General features: G+C 36.9%; 1 protein-coding gene across 1 annotated transcript in view; it reads right to left on the bottom strand.

Annotated features, from left to right (window-relative positions):
- OCA2 (OCA2 melanosomal transmembrane protein) overlaps positions 1-12,409 on the bottom strand; it is a 159,409-nt gene that overhangs the window by 80,414 nt on the left and 66,586 nt on the right. Inside the window, exons 14-15 of the mRNA XM_066571574.1 lie at positions 11,304-11,436; positions 283-430 (exon numbers count right to left, since the gene is read on the bottom strand). Coding sequence (XP_066427671.1) covers positions 283-430; positions 11,304-11,436 — 281 coding nt within the window. The remainder of the gene's footprint in view (positions 1-282; positions 431-11,303; positions 11,437-12,409) is intronic.

Genomic DNA, 12,409 nt, shown 5'->3' with positions numbered 1-12,409 from the left:
TGTGATGAAGTCACAACTGTAAGGAAAAGTGTAGTTATATATTTGTGATCTTTTTAAACCGAAAACTGCCTGAAATTTCTAGGCCTTTAATTTTGGGCCATATTTACAAATATATTTTCCAGGCCTTACACATCAGTTTTGTCCTAAAATAGTTTGTTTTACTGAGGCTGAGAGTAGCTGTTCCTATCTGCCCCAACATCCATCTCATCAAGACAGAGCTAGGAATGCAGGTCCTGTGAAGGTCCCTGAAAGGGGAGGTTGGACAAGCTGATCCTTGCTTACCTGTGAAACGTCCTCAGCTTCTTCCTCAGGAGCATCTCCAGAGTCAGCACCTTCTGCATCAAGAGACATTTCACAGCAGTCTCCTCTCTGCTGGCTGGGTTGATACGCTGAGCTGTCAGCCTCCAAACATAGATCTCATGTTTCAGCTCTGAAAAAAAAGCAAAATTACATCAATGTGAAGTCCAACACGTACAAAACCAGACATGGGTAAGATATGTGTAATGTGCTCTGGACTCAAAGCTGTTAAAGTTATTGGGATGGTTTCCCAACACATTTCCACTCAGGAAGATGCTTTTGTCACTCATTTTGCAGAGCTGAACTGAATGAAAAATTAATAAAAAATTTTCAAAATTTTAAATAAATGAACCACAAAATCTTTTTTTCAAAGAAAAAGAAGTACTGTCTTCAAATGCTTACAAACATTTTCAACAAGCTTAAGGGCTAAAATTGTAGTTTGTTCATTTTTTCAACAGAAAACAAGCAGTCAGTATACATTATTAAACTGCTAAGAGATACCAGTTCCCTGTGTGGTCAGGAATTACAGCAAATGCTCCTTCACAGTATTCAAAATAGACAGCATGTTTCCATTCACTCTGTGATCATACGAGCAATTTTATCTATGTAAGGCAAAAGTGAAATTTGGCAGTGTTATATGGATTAACATTCAATAATATTTTAAAGGTTTCCTAAGCGGATTTAATTCTTAGGCACCGAAAAGATGTGTAAACACAGCAACCATCAGTTTCCTGCTGACCTGGATGATTTCTGATCCTATGCAAATTCAGACAGACTGATTAACACTTCAAAAACAGACTCTAGAATCTTCTCAGAAATTTCAGTCCTTTTTGATTATTTTTTTCCCTGTACTATTGAGGCCTTGGAGAATAACAAAAAACGTGTTCCTGTTCAAGAGGGATGTTAAACTGGGCATGCCAAAAAAACCTTTGAACTTTACAGGAAACCACTAATGAAATAAAATCAGAATATTCATTCAGAAACTATCTGTGCAAATGTTTCCTGTTGAAGCAATGGGATGTTTCCTCATCCTTCTTTTCTGTTCCACTGAAATTTCATGTCATTGAAGACAAAATGTCAAGAATCCAAGGTTTATATTTTAAGATTCCTGTTCAATCAGCAAGTTGCTCTCATTCTGAAAATGGACTCTCTACTTCATGTAAACAAGCTATAAGAATCATTTATAACAAAAATATTTAGTGACATAAGAAAATTTTAAACATGTTTTGATGTAGGCCGTGATGTTAACATTTTATGCCACAACCCTCTAGAGGGTGATGATATCTGCTATCAAACATGTTCAATTCCCCAGTTTCCTTTACAACTATTCATAATGATAATGCAGAGTGAATCTTATAAAGATTGACCATGAGAAGGAATTAGACTCAACAAAACTCAAACATTTAACAACAAAAGTATGTCCAGAGTCTGATTGATTGACAATGAAGAAAGGGATTTGAACAGCAATTGACATACATCTTATACAGTTTATGTCTATAGATCTGCACTCATCTGTCAAGGTGGTTACGCTTGCCTAAATTTTACAGTGTAACACCACAAATAGAAATTCACACTGTCAAAAGACAGTTTATACCTCAACCACAGATTCCAAAAATATGCCAAATCAACCACTTTCCTTTGTAATATATTTGGTGGTTCTTGCCAGAAGCATAATCTGGAACAAAATTATATTACAATACAGAAAGGTCTTGCTTATCAAAGGATCCACGTGACTTCTGGCCATCATTTATTTTTGCATCAACATTTGTGACACATACATATATAACAGCAGTAATTTTCCACTCACAGAGGGGAAAAAAAGGCCTTTCTGTACTTCATTCTTATGTGATTTTTGAGTGACTATGACTGCAGCTTTGAAACTGTCATCAGTCCAAGGGAGTGTGTTTTGTCTTTTTCTCTGGCAAAGGCTCATGAAGCATGAGCAACCAGTTTGCTGTTCTACTTCCCTACAGGTTGTCTTTTCTGCAACAACTTTTCTGATGACATCTGTTCATCCTGCATTTCTCCCCAGCTTTTCCAAGTGAAATTTCACCAAGGGTTTAGCTGATAGAGGGAAGTTGAATCATGCACCACCTAAATGAGATGCAAGTGCTGCACAGTTATTTTCATACAGAGAATCTCTATCTTCTCTCCTTCAGAAAGAGGCAGCTATCATCCCTGTATCTATGCCACAAACAAATCCACAGAGTGGAAAGCAGCATGACTTGTGTTGCAGATTCCTGTACCACATCTGAAATGCCCTGGGGCTAATCTCCAGGATGAGCAAAGTTGGGCTGGTGCTTTGTGATCTATGTTAAAAAATATATGTATGTCTTCACATGGCTTTGATCATGCCTTTATGCACAGCAAGTGCATACTTGCTTTTTCAGTCATTGGTTTTCCAAACCTCCTAAGGATGTGAACATCTGACCTGCTGTGGAGTTAACTTCAGAGCAAACTGTACTTGGAAAATCAAAACTGTTGATATAACTTCTATAGCACAACTCTTGTTGCAGTAATGACTTGTGCAGAGGTTTTCTAGGTCATCCCACAGAATGTTTCTCCTACTTCTCTTTCATGAACACTCTTATAGCCCATCGTGGCATCGGGTGATACGCATTTATTAGAAGTAGTGCACAACCTTGAAGTCAGCAACAACAATTAACATGGCCAAAATCCTTCGGGCCTTGCTATGCTTTTCCTATTTCATAACTGCAAAACCATTTAGGCAGAAACCCCCAGAGACTGGGACCATCTGATATATTATGACATACTGTTTTACACATGGATAGGGACTTAAAGCAACCACAGAGTCTTATCAATCAATCTTTGAAATTACGGCCAAGACAGCACAAGGGCAGCATTTGGCTGCCACTGAACAGAATCACAGGATAGTCCCACACTCTGTTTCTCCATGTCCATAAATTCTTGTCCCCCCCTCAGATGAGATCTAGTGGTTATATTACACCAGAGTGAGCTCTCTCCACTCACTTGTCCGGCCCCATGTGCAGGGTTTTTGCAGGGTTAACTTTATGGTGGATCAGCCTTCTATCCAAAGTAACCTTCCACTCTCAGGTCTGTTGCCAGTAACTGACATGATGAGTCTGTAGCACGGCAGTTTCTCGTTAAAGCAGCTAAATTAACATTTGACTGCAACCATAGCACCAGTAGCTGAAGTGATAGAAGCAAAGCTGTTTAGTATTCAGTGATCTAGAGCACAAAAAGACAGGAGGGCTGCAGCTCAGCTCAGTCAGAGAATTCAGCTCACTATGATCACTAAAACCTTTGTGAATGCCGTACATTCATAAAGCCCATGAGGCACAACAGCAATATACGTAGCATTATTATTTCCAACAAGAAAATAGAAAAACCTCTATTTCTAACAAGAAAATATTAATTTTTTGTTTAGTTATAGGATCAGATAAAGGCTCCTCAAACATGTAAACCCTATGCTGCTAATCTGTTCTGACTTTGTTGTTGATCATATTTTGCCCTGGAAATCACAAACATTACATCCTGGACCCACTGATTTTAACAAAATTTCAGTTGCTGACCTGGACTGTGACAGTTTAGATAAAATTTCTTCATTTTACAAGATATTCTTTATTTGAAAACTGCATATTATTTCTGCAATCTGACAATTAATAGTCAGATTGATTTTTACTTGAGTAACCACACATTCCGTCCCATCCAGCTGCCAATAACAAGGAAGACATCCTCAAAAACTGAGTTTAATTAATTCCCAGTCTCAGAATCTGAAAAGGCCAGTTTGGTTAATTGAAGATACTCAGAAGAGCATGACCAACCTTGATGAGATTATAAGAATTATCATTAAATGACAATTTTCAACTTCCACGTGCACCAACTGCATAAACTATCTTTTTGCAAGCAACACAAGTTAGCACTGCTGGGCTGTATCTAACAACATTCAAAGTACCTTCATCTGAATATTTGTTTCATTTTTTTCTCCACATGTTACTGTAGCTCACCTATTTTCAGTAAAGCAATTGTTTTTCATATCAAAATTCTCAAAATGAGAATATTTCTGTTTAAATGTTAACTGTAAAGCAAATTAAGTATCATGAATTCTAACTTAACTAGTGATAGTAATACCTATAACTTTTTATTATGTAACCAATCTTCTAAGCATTATTAGATGGTGTCATCTCCATTTTGTAATTGCAGAAACTAAATCCAAAATTTCAAACCAATGAGTAGAAAAAAATCACCTTGAGGGCTATTCCAGTTCAAACACTTATGCCTCTCTCCTACAGGCAGCACATCCCAACAGGACACAAGCATGAGGATCTAAATCTAGAAAAACCAACAAACAAAACAAAACAAAACAAACAAAAAAAAACCCTACCCTAGAATATTCTTGTTTTTATTCCTTTGAATAGTGCAGTTGGTCAATAGTGGATAAAGTAAGCATAGGTATAAATATTGAAGGGTCTTCAAAACTACATCAAAACATGTTTTACCTTATTCAGCTAAATACATGCAAAGGAACACAAGAAATGTGCACAATGCTGCATAAAGCAGTACAGAGAATTTATATAAGCTTTTTAACTCAGCGTGACATCTGAGGCCCCATTTGGTCATAAAGGCACCTAATGCCAGCTCAGCTACCCAGCATGGGATTGCATCCATCACATAGGAATTACAGGGCATCCTCATCCTGCAGCAAGGCACTGGAGCCTGGGCGGAAAATCACAAAGTTCATCATTTCAAACACCTAAATTACTCACCAGGAGTCATCTTCCGAGTAAGTTGGAGCAGGCTGCAGCAGGCCCACGAGAGAATCTACAACATTACAAGCCTAACCCTGATTTTATATGGAATAGTCAATTTAGTATGTCTATAATGGTCACATAGGACTCAGATGGAGTTATCCACAGATATTAAGGTGAATTAGAGTTCTCATTACATTTCAGGATGGTTGATAAAAATATACATTAACCTTCAGTTGGCTTGTTCCTGAATGACATGTTGGATATTTCTCTCTCAGGTAACATGGGTTTGGTTCTCATCTCTGGGCAAGTCAGACTTTAGAGACACAAACTTATTTTAGTGCTACGGCAATTCCCCATCTTTTAAAAGCAGGAATCTGAATCTATTTAGGTTCTCTGTGTGCTCATTAGTACTTACCAATATGCTTAAAATTCTTTATTCTGTTACACTGAGAATGGGACAAGGAATTCAAGAGCCAAGTATTTTGAGCATGCATTTATCTAAAATTCCACTCTAGTTTGTTTCAGGAAATTTTTCTCATGTGTGAAATCTAGAAAGATAACTCCAGCTTACTATCAAATAGTTTTCATTCAGACTGCCAGGCTTGCCAATGAAAGCCAATTTTGCTGATGTCTTCCATTAAACTACAAGTCTCCCTTAGAAAAACCAACCTCTCTTAAATTCACTGTACTTTCCTCAAACACAACTAGATACATTCCAATCCCAAAACATTTAGCATAAAATGTAACTACTGCTGATATCCTTTCAATATGAGAAAAGGTGCCACAAGCCACCACTTAGAGATGGCATTCCCAAGGATAACGAAAAAGAACCATAAAAATATAAAGCCTCAAGAGGACAACAGTCTTTTGGAGTATTTCAAAAGATAGTGCCTCTTCTAATGCTTTTAAGAGGACAAGATGAAGAGCAATACAATGCAGTCTACTTCAGACTCACCATAACTTTTATCAGTGGTTTAGAAGTAAAAATGACAACTAATACATTGAACACGCTTTGATAAATGAAAATAGCAGAGCAATTAAAAGTCTGTCAAGCTTACACTTGAATTTGAAACACCATCACAGTGAAAGCTTTCTGCAACAAATAAACACAGATAATGTGTTGCATAGAACTGAACAGTTGTTTTAAGCTCTGTGTATTAGGAAGACCTTATGATCTTCAGAGCCATGAAAGTGGAAAAACTTTGTCATAGCTTCACTCAAACACCCCAATGGAAAGGCTCTGCCTTGCCAACCACTGTATACCTGTACAATCTTTTCACAGCTGAGGTCTGGATACAAAAACAGAGGGGCACAGAGGCTGTAAAAGAAACAGGAGCTACCACTAAGTTTTTCCCTCCCATCAGTGATTTTCCAGTACTCATTCCTTGCATGCAAAATGAGTAAAATAAATTGTGAGGTGCTGCTCTATTCATTCAGAATGACACTATATTATACCTTCTGCATAAGACAGGTAAAGTAATATTACAGCTGCCTTCTTGTGATGGCTACATTATCAATGCACTAAGTAAATAATATGAGATTATCATACTCTCCTTGTTTTGCAATGTCAGAATCCTATTTTTATCATCTGAAGACAAGAAGAGGCAGATCAATGTTTTTCTTTTTCCAAGGGGAATACTCTACCAACTCTAAAGCAGTTCAAAGGACATATACAGGAATTAAAGCATAAAATTATTGAAAATATTTAAAAACACAAAAATCTTCAATCTGTGGCAAATAAATAGCTGTACTTCTTTTCATTCCTGATCATCAAGAGAGCTATTGAAGGTGCAAATAATAAAAGACAGCTTTTGCTTTGCATTTTCAAACATAAAGCCATGGCCCTGGTAGATCCTGATATATTATCCAAAAAGGACTAAATATGGTGTCTGAAGGGACATTGAGACTACCTATGTTGTTTGAAACTGATAGTCTTACTGTTCTTTCAAATAAAAGACACAATATGTACTGGAAAGATATTATCATAGATACCAAGAGCATTCATAAGAAAGCTGCACGTTTTAGCTCAGTATGCTAACATTCACAGTAGGAGAGTTAAAATGTTAACTATTCACTATTTGGTGTTAATATCTACAACTGAATTGCAGAGAAGAGAGAAAAAGAGACCACACAAAAAAAACAACACACATTTTACTGTCCGCATTGATACTCAAGATTGAAAGATATTCCCCATAAAATCCAATGAAATTAGCATCTTAGGCGAGGACAGCAGAGTGCAGTGCATATTGCAAAACTTCCATTCAGACTGAGCTTAAAGTTGAATTCTTGAAATGAAAATATATTGAAATATTCCTTTCTTTGGACATTACTGTCCTCATAAACTGCTTGCTACTTTACTCACTTGAACCAGCTTCCAAATGAGGACAGGCCACTACTTCCAACATCACATTAAATACCAACTATGCTTTAGTGGCAGTACTTACATAGGTACAGATGCATCTTAGGACAGATATTTGTCAATTTACTTAATTCAGCTGCATTACTGATGTATCTTTCACTGATTCTAGTAAGAAATGGTTCCTGAAGTTACAAATATGTTACTAGCAAAAATAGGACTAAAGACTGTTCTTTGACCCTGAGCAGCACACATAGGGATGTTTCACTACACCTTATCCTGGGTGCCCTCTGTGTCCCTGCAGTGTCCTGGTGGCCCTAGACATCACTATTATTTTAAGTCAGCTTTTTGCATTTCAAAGTGTGTGGCACTAAGTACTGTAGTTTTTTTGCAAGTCATCACAGTGATTCTTTCCCTCCTCCTCTCCCTTTTCTTCTCTTTGAGAACATCTGTAGAGCTTCACGTGGAAGAAAGGAACAGATTTGCTCACTCATCTGGTTACCGCATTTCCCATTGTGGGAAACAGCTCTCTGTTTTTCACACATTAAGCACTTTACATATGACTATGATTAATTAATTCCTTCTGTTGTCAGCTTTACATGCTGACTCTTATACTACCATCAGTATTTTCCCAGCTGCTACAGACAGTGAGTTACACCAGAGGGAATAACATGCTCCCCCCTCTCCTGCTATTACCACTCCCACTTAAAGGGTGGATGTCTTTCAGCCAGTGAAAAAGTTGGAAAAATAGAGCAAGCAACAAAGTAGAAATGGGGAGTTGGTGCCAAAGTTGTGCTAGGAGAAAGATCTTCCTCTCTGGCAAAAATGGCCAGTATAATAATATTTGTCACCAGAACATGTGCCACCCACTCTCCTGGGGATAGCAACCTTGCCAAACACAGCTTGACAGGTGAGACATAATAGTGTATTGCTACACTTCCCAGGAACTAAATAATGTATTCTTTACCCTTAAAGGAAGAAAAAACTCTGGTTTCATGTTTTCAGAGTGGCAGTAGAAATGGTAAATTTAATTCCTCGTACACTCAGATAGTATTTCCCTTACATATTCTTTTGTGAAAGTGTAGATACATACAAAGTTTTCAAACCTTCTCAGCTTACTCTTCTAGCCCTAGCATCTTTTGCTGCATCACACAGAACAAGGAGCAGGTTTATCAGCTAAAAGATATTCTCAAAAAAGTCCTTAAAGATCCCTTAATTCTTAAAGAACATTTGATTTTCTCTCTCATGGATGAGTTCTTCAGAGTCTTTTTTCTTTTGTTAGCTACCCCACTTAAAGCCACTGCAGGTAGACAGTGGTTCCTGGGGAAAGAATAGTATTTTTACTGCAGCAGAGGTGCTACAAATCAGTCTGAAAGCCAACAGATTAAAAACACTGGTAGCACATAGTGTTGAAATTAAGCCAAAAACGTATCTTCATAATAAGAGCATTGTCTGTTTTTAAAATTCATACTAATCCATTTTAATAGTCTGTGTATCCTAAAGCAGCAGAAAAAAAAGCTTAAAGCACACGGTACACAGGGATAAAAAAAATCTGGGGAGAATAATATACCAATTAAATCTCACATAACTTGTTTAATTGCTAATTGAGGGCAAGGTGAGGAAAGACTGGTATTTAGTTGATTAAAACAGCTGCTTCAAACAAGCCATTTGAAGTTATCACAGAACCATTTCAACTGGAGATGAAAGGACCCCTGGAAGCACCTTGGAGGCTATTCTGCAAATCCAAACCATGACAGATATCTCCTAGTGGAGCTGTATTGGTCTCTCTTCCCCTCTCACAGAAATTTTCAATGGAAAGAGTGGTTCTCCAGCATTTGCTCTAATTGAACAGCTCCTGATTATGTTTGCAGCCAAGGGCAAGTAGCTGATTACAAGAACACATGGTATACTGATTAGGAGACTGCTAAATCTGAGCAGACTAAGGTGCAAGCAACAAGGATTACCAAGAAATTAATTGAAGGAAATATGCTCACTAGTGTTTCACTGGAAAAAAATAGTATGTCAGTGAATAAACAGTACTATTCAGATTAATTTGAAAAATTTTCATACATACTTTATTTCTTCAAAATCCAAAACAAATGCTTTAAAATTTTATAGCCAAAAGGAAAAAAGTAGCAATTCCATGTTCCAAAATATAGATTTATAAAATAATGCTATTATATTGGGATCAATACTGTTTACAGTTGGGAGAATTCATTCTCTTGATGGCTTTTTTAAAAATCATAATTTGTAGGGTCACTGGGAAAGAATCTAAGCATGTTAGGGTCTGAAATAATTTCTTTATTTCTCTTGGTCTCTGGATAAGACCTCTAAGGGTGCAGAAAGCCTCAGCAGTTTTAAAATGAAAATGCCTACCTCATACCAGTCAGATATATAGGAGAAAGAGAAATTCTCCTTAAATATCTTAGAAGATAGTTAATATAATATCTAGAAAACCTCAAAAATATTTTTGATCTAAATTCTGGGGGACTTTGGCCTTTAGCAATACAGACAGGTAAACTGAATGCACCTTGTGCCGAATAGACACCAAAGTCAAAACCAAAAATCTTCAGAAGATCTTCCTAAGCAGGGAAATTTCTTCTCTGACTTTTCCATCAGATGGGATTTGAGACACATGATATAATCTACTGAGGAGAGGACTGTCACTTCTGGCTTTTAATAAAACCATAATCCTCAAGCAAATTTCCCCTGGAACAGGGCAAGGCACTACAGGTACTACCCCTTTTGCCTAAATGAGATACCTTTCATTAAAGTCTCTGCCACAGTTGGAGTCTCCTTATAAGAGAAAAGTAAACTTTTAAGGCCTGCAGTATATCTCTTCTAGCATAGACAGCTCCATTAGTCTTGAAAAGCACTTATCTTTCTCCACACATAACAAATGAAGCCAAGATATATCAACAGCATCAGAAGTTGTCCTCTCCACGATAAACAGAACACACAGGTTGAGAGACATCATACAGGATATTAAAACGTGTGTGCCATGGTCAGTGGAAGCCTGGATCTTAAGTCTTCTGCAGCCAAAGGTGAAACAAGCATCAGTCCCAGGGAAGAAACAGTTCTACTTGACTGTCTTTGTAAAAAGCTTGCTAATAAATTATACTTACTGAAGTATTTCTTACCTTGTAAAGAAATGGTGAACATTTTGGGGGTTAGTATTAAATTTCAGCACTGAAAGAGAAGCCCTAGAACAATGATAAAAACTTCAAAATGACTGAATTGAAAAACATAAAAGCACGAAGACAAAGAGGGACTGACACAGTCGACAGTCATTGAAACAGCTTTAAGAAGACTTCTAGAGACTATTGAGGTGAGTGACATAAAAAGACATAGATTTAGTTCTACTGAATTGTAGAAATTATGCACCAGGGAAATTTAGGGTAGGAAAAGCCACAGAGGCAAGCTGGGGAGGACTTGAAAAGTTCTGCCTTGATGAAATGTCTTTCACTGACCACAGACTGGTAAAAGATTGCTGAAAAATTCAATGGAAGAAAACCATCAGCAAGGGAATACATCAGTGCCCTATGTTTATTATAAGGGAAACCTGGGATATTTCTAAATCTTGCCTGTGAACTCAGCACCTTGAGCAGATATTATCTGTTGCAACACAGAACATCCTGATACTCATAACTGTAATGAATGATGAAAAATATTCATGCAAATTTTATAAGATATTTAATAACTCATGTCAAAACCTCAGTCTTAGCACCAGAAAAAATCTAGTTCTAAAAATCAGAAAATTCCACAACTAAAAATAAAATATGAATTATTAGTTGAAAAATTAATGTTCAGATAATGAGGAGGGTGGGCGCTTCCATCTGAAGACATTGTAGTAGCCACTAGTCAGTTTCCATTTAGCACATATTTAGTGTAACAATATAACTTTTTTTCACACTTACCAACAATTTCACTTGGCTCCTTATTGTAAAGTTTTTTGTTCCAGTAAAGAAGTCTGAGAAAAGGAAAGGAGACCAGAACAACAAGGCAGATACCCAAAAACATATGCCCTGTGAAGGCTGCAAAATCCAATCCCTGAAAATAAAAACAAAAAACTAAATTAAAAATCACTTATTTTTCTATATTACCTAAAGGGAAAAGCATTCAGCTTTATATACGTTAACAATCAATAATAAATATAAAGCAATATAGTAAGTTCCAAGTACAGTATCTGCTGTATTTCATCTGTTTCAAGGAGACAAGCCACATTAAAATTTAATTCAAAGAACATTGCATTACAAGTTACTCTGAAACACACCTAGTGTTCTGAAATGTACAGTAAAAAACCCAAACTGAATCATTAACATTTACTTCTCACTTAAATTACTTTAAATTCATTTCAAATCACTCAAAGTCTCAGAAATAGTTGAATTTTAATTACCAGATTTTGTTTAAACTGGTGAAAACAGAAATGTTTACAATAATTCTATTTGAACCATTCTTCTACAACAAAAGTATTATATGTCAATATTGCGTTTATTCCTCTTTCTGGTTAATAAATGAACCCAATTCTTTGTATTTTGCACAGTGAAACCTTTTAATGAAGTGGTTTTAAAAAAGCAGAACGTATTAAAAGGCTGAACATATTAATTACTTCCAAGCAATAAGGATGCACAGTGACAGTTTGTCCTAAAACTTTGAAGTTTGCCATGCTGTGAGCAGGACATTGGACTAACTGACCTCTAGGGTCCCTTTCAATTGAGTTATTACATTTTTCCATATTGCACACATTGTAGTGGATCAGGGTTAGCCTTTGGGCTGGACTTTTCTGGAGCAGCCATGACTTGCCTGTCCAAAAGTTACCCATGAAGCTCCGGGGAGGATCACATCCAAGTAGTTTGGTAGGAGGGAAGTCTTTTATATCCAAAAACCAGAGGCTGTCTGAACTGGTGATCCCAGCAGAGCAGACCTGTGACACCTGGAATAAAGCATGGCTCAAGCCCATGATAGCCCAGGTTGTCCCAGCTGAATTTTCAGAGCACTTACTCATTTTCCAGAGACTCTGGAA

Source organism: Molothrus aeneus, chromosome 2, assembly GCF_037042795.1.
Source record: "Molothrus aeneus isolate 106 chromosome 2, BPBGC_Maene_1.0, whole genome shotgun sequence".
NCBI classification, from domain to species: Eukaryota; Metazoa; Chordata; class Aves; order Passeriformes; family Icteridae; genus Molothrus; species Molothrus aeneus.
This window is presented reverse-complemented; position numbering and strand designations above follow the sequence as displayed.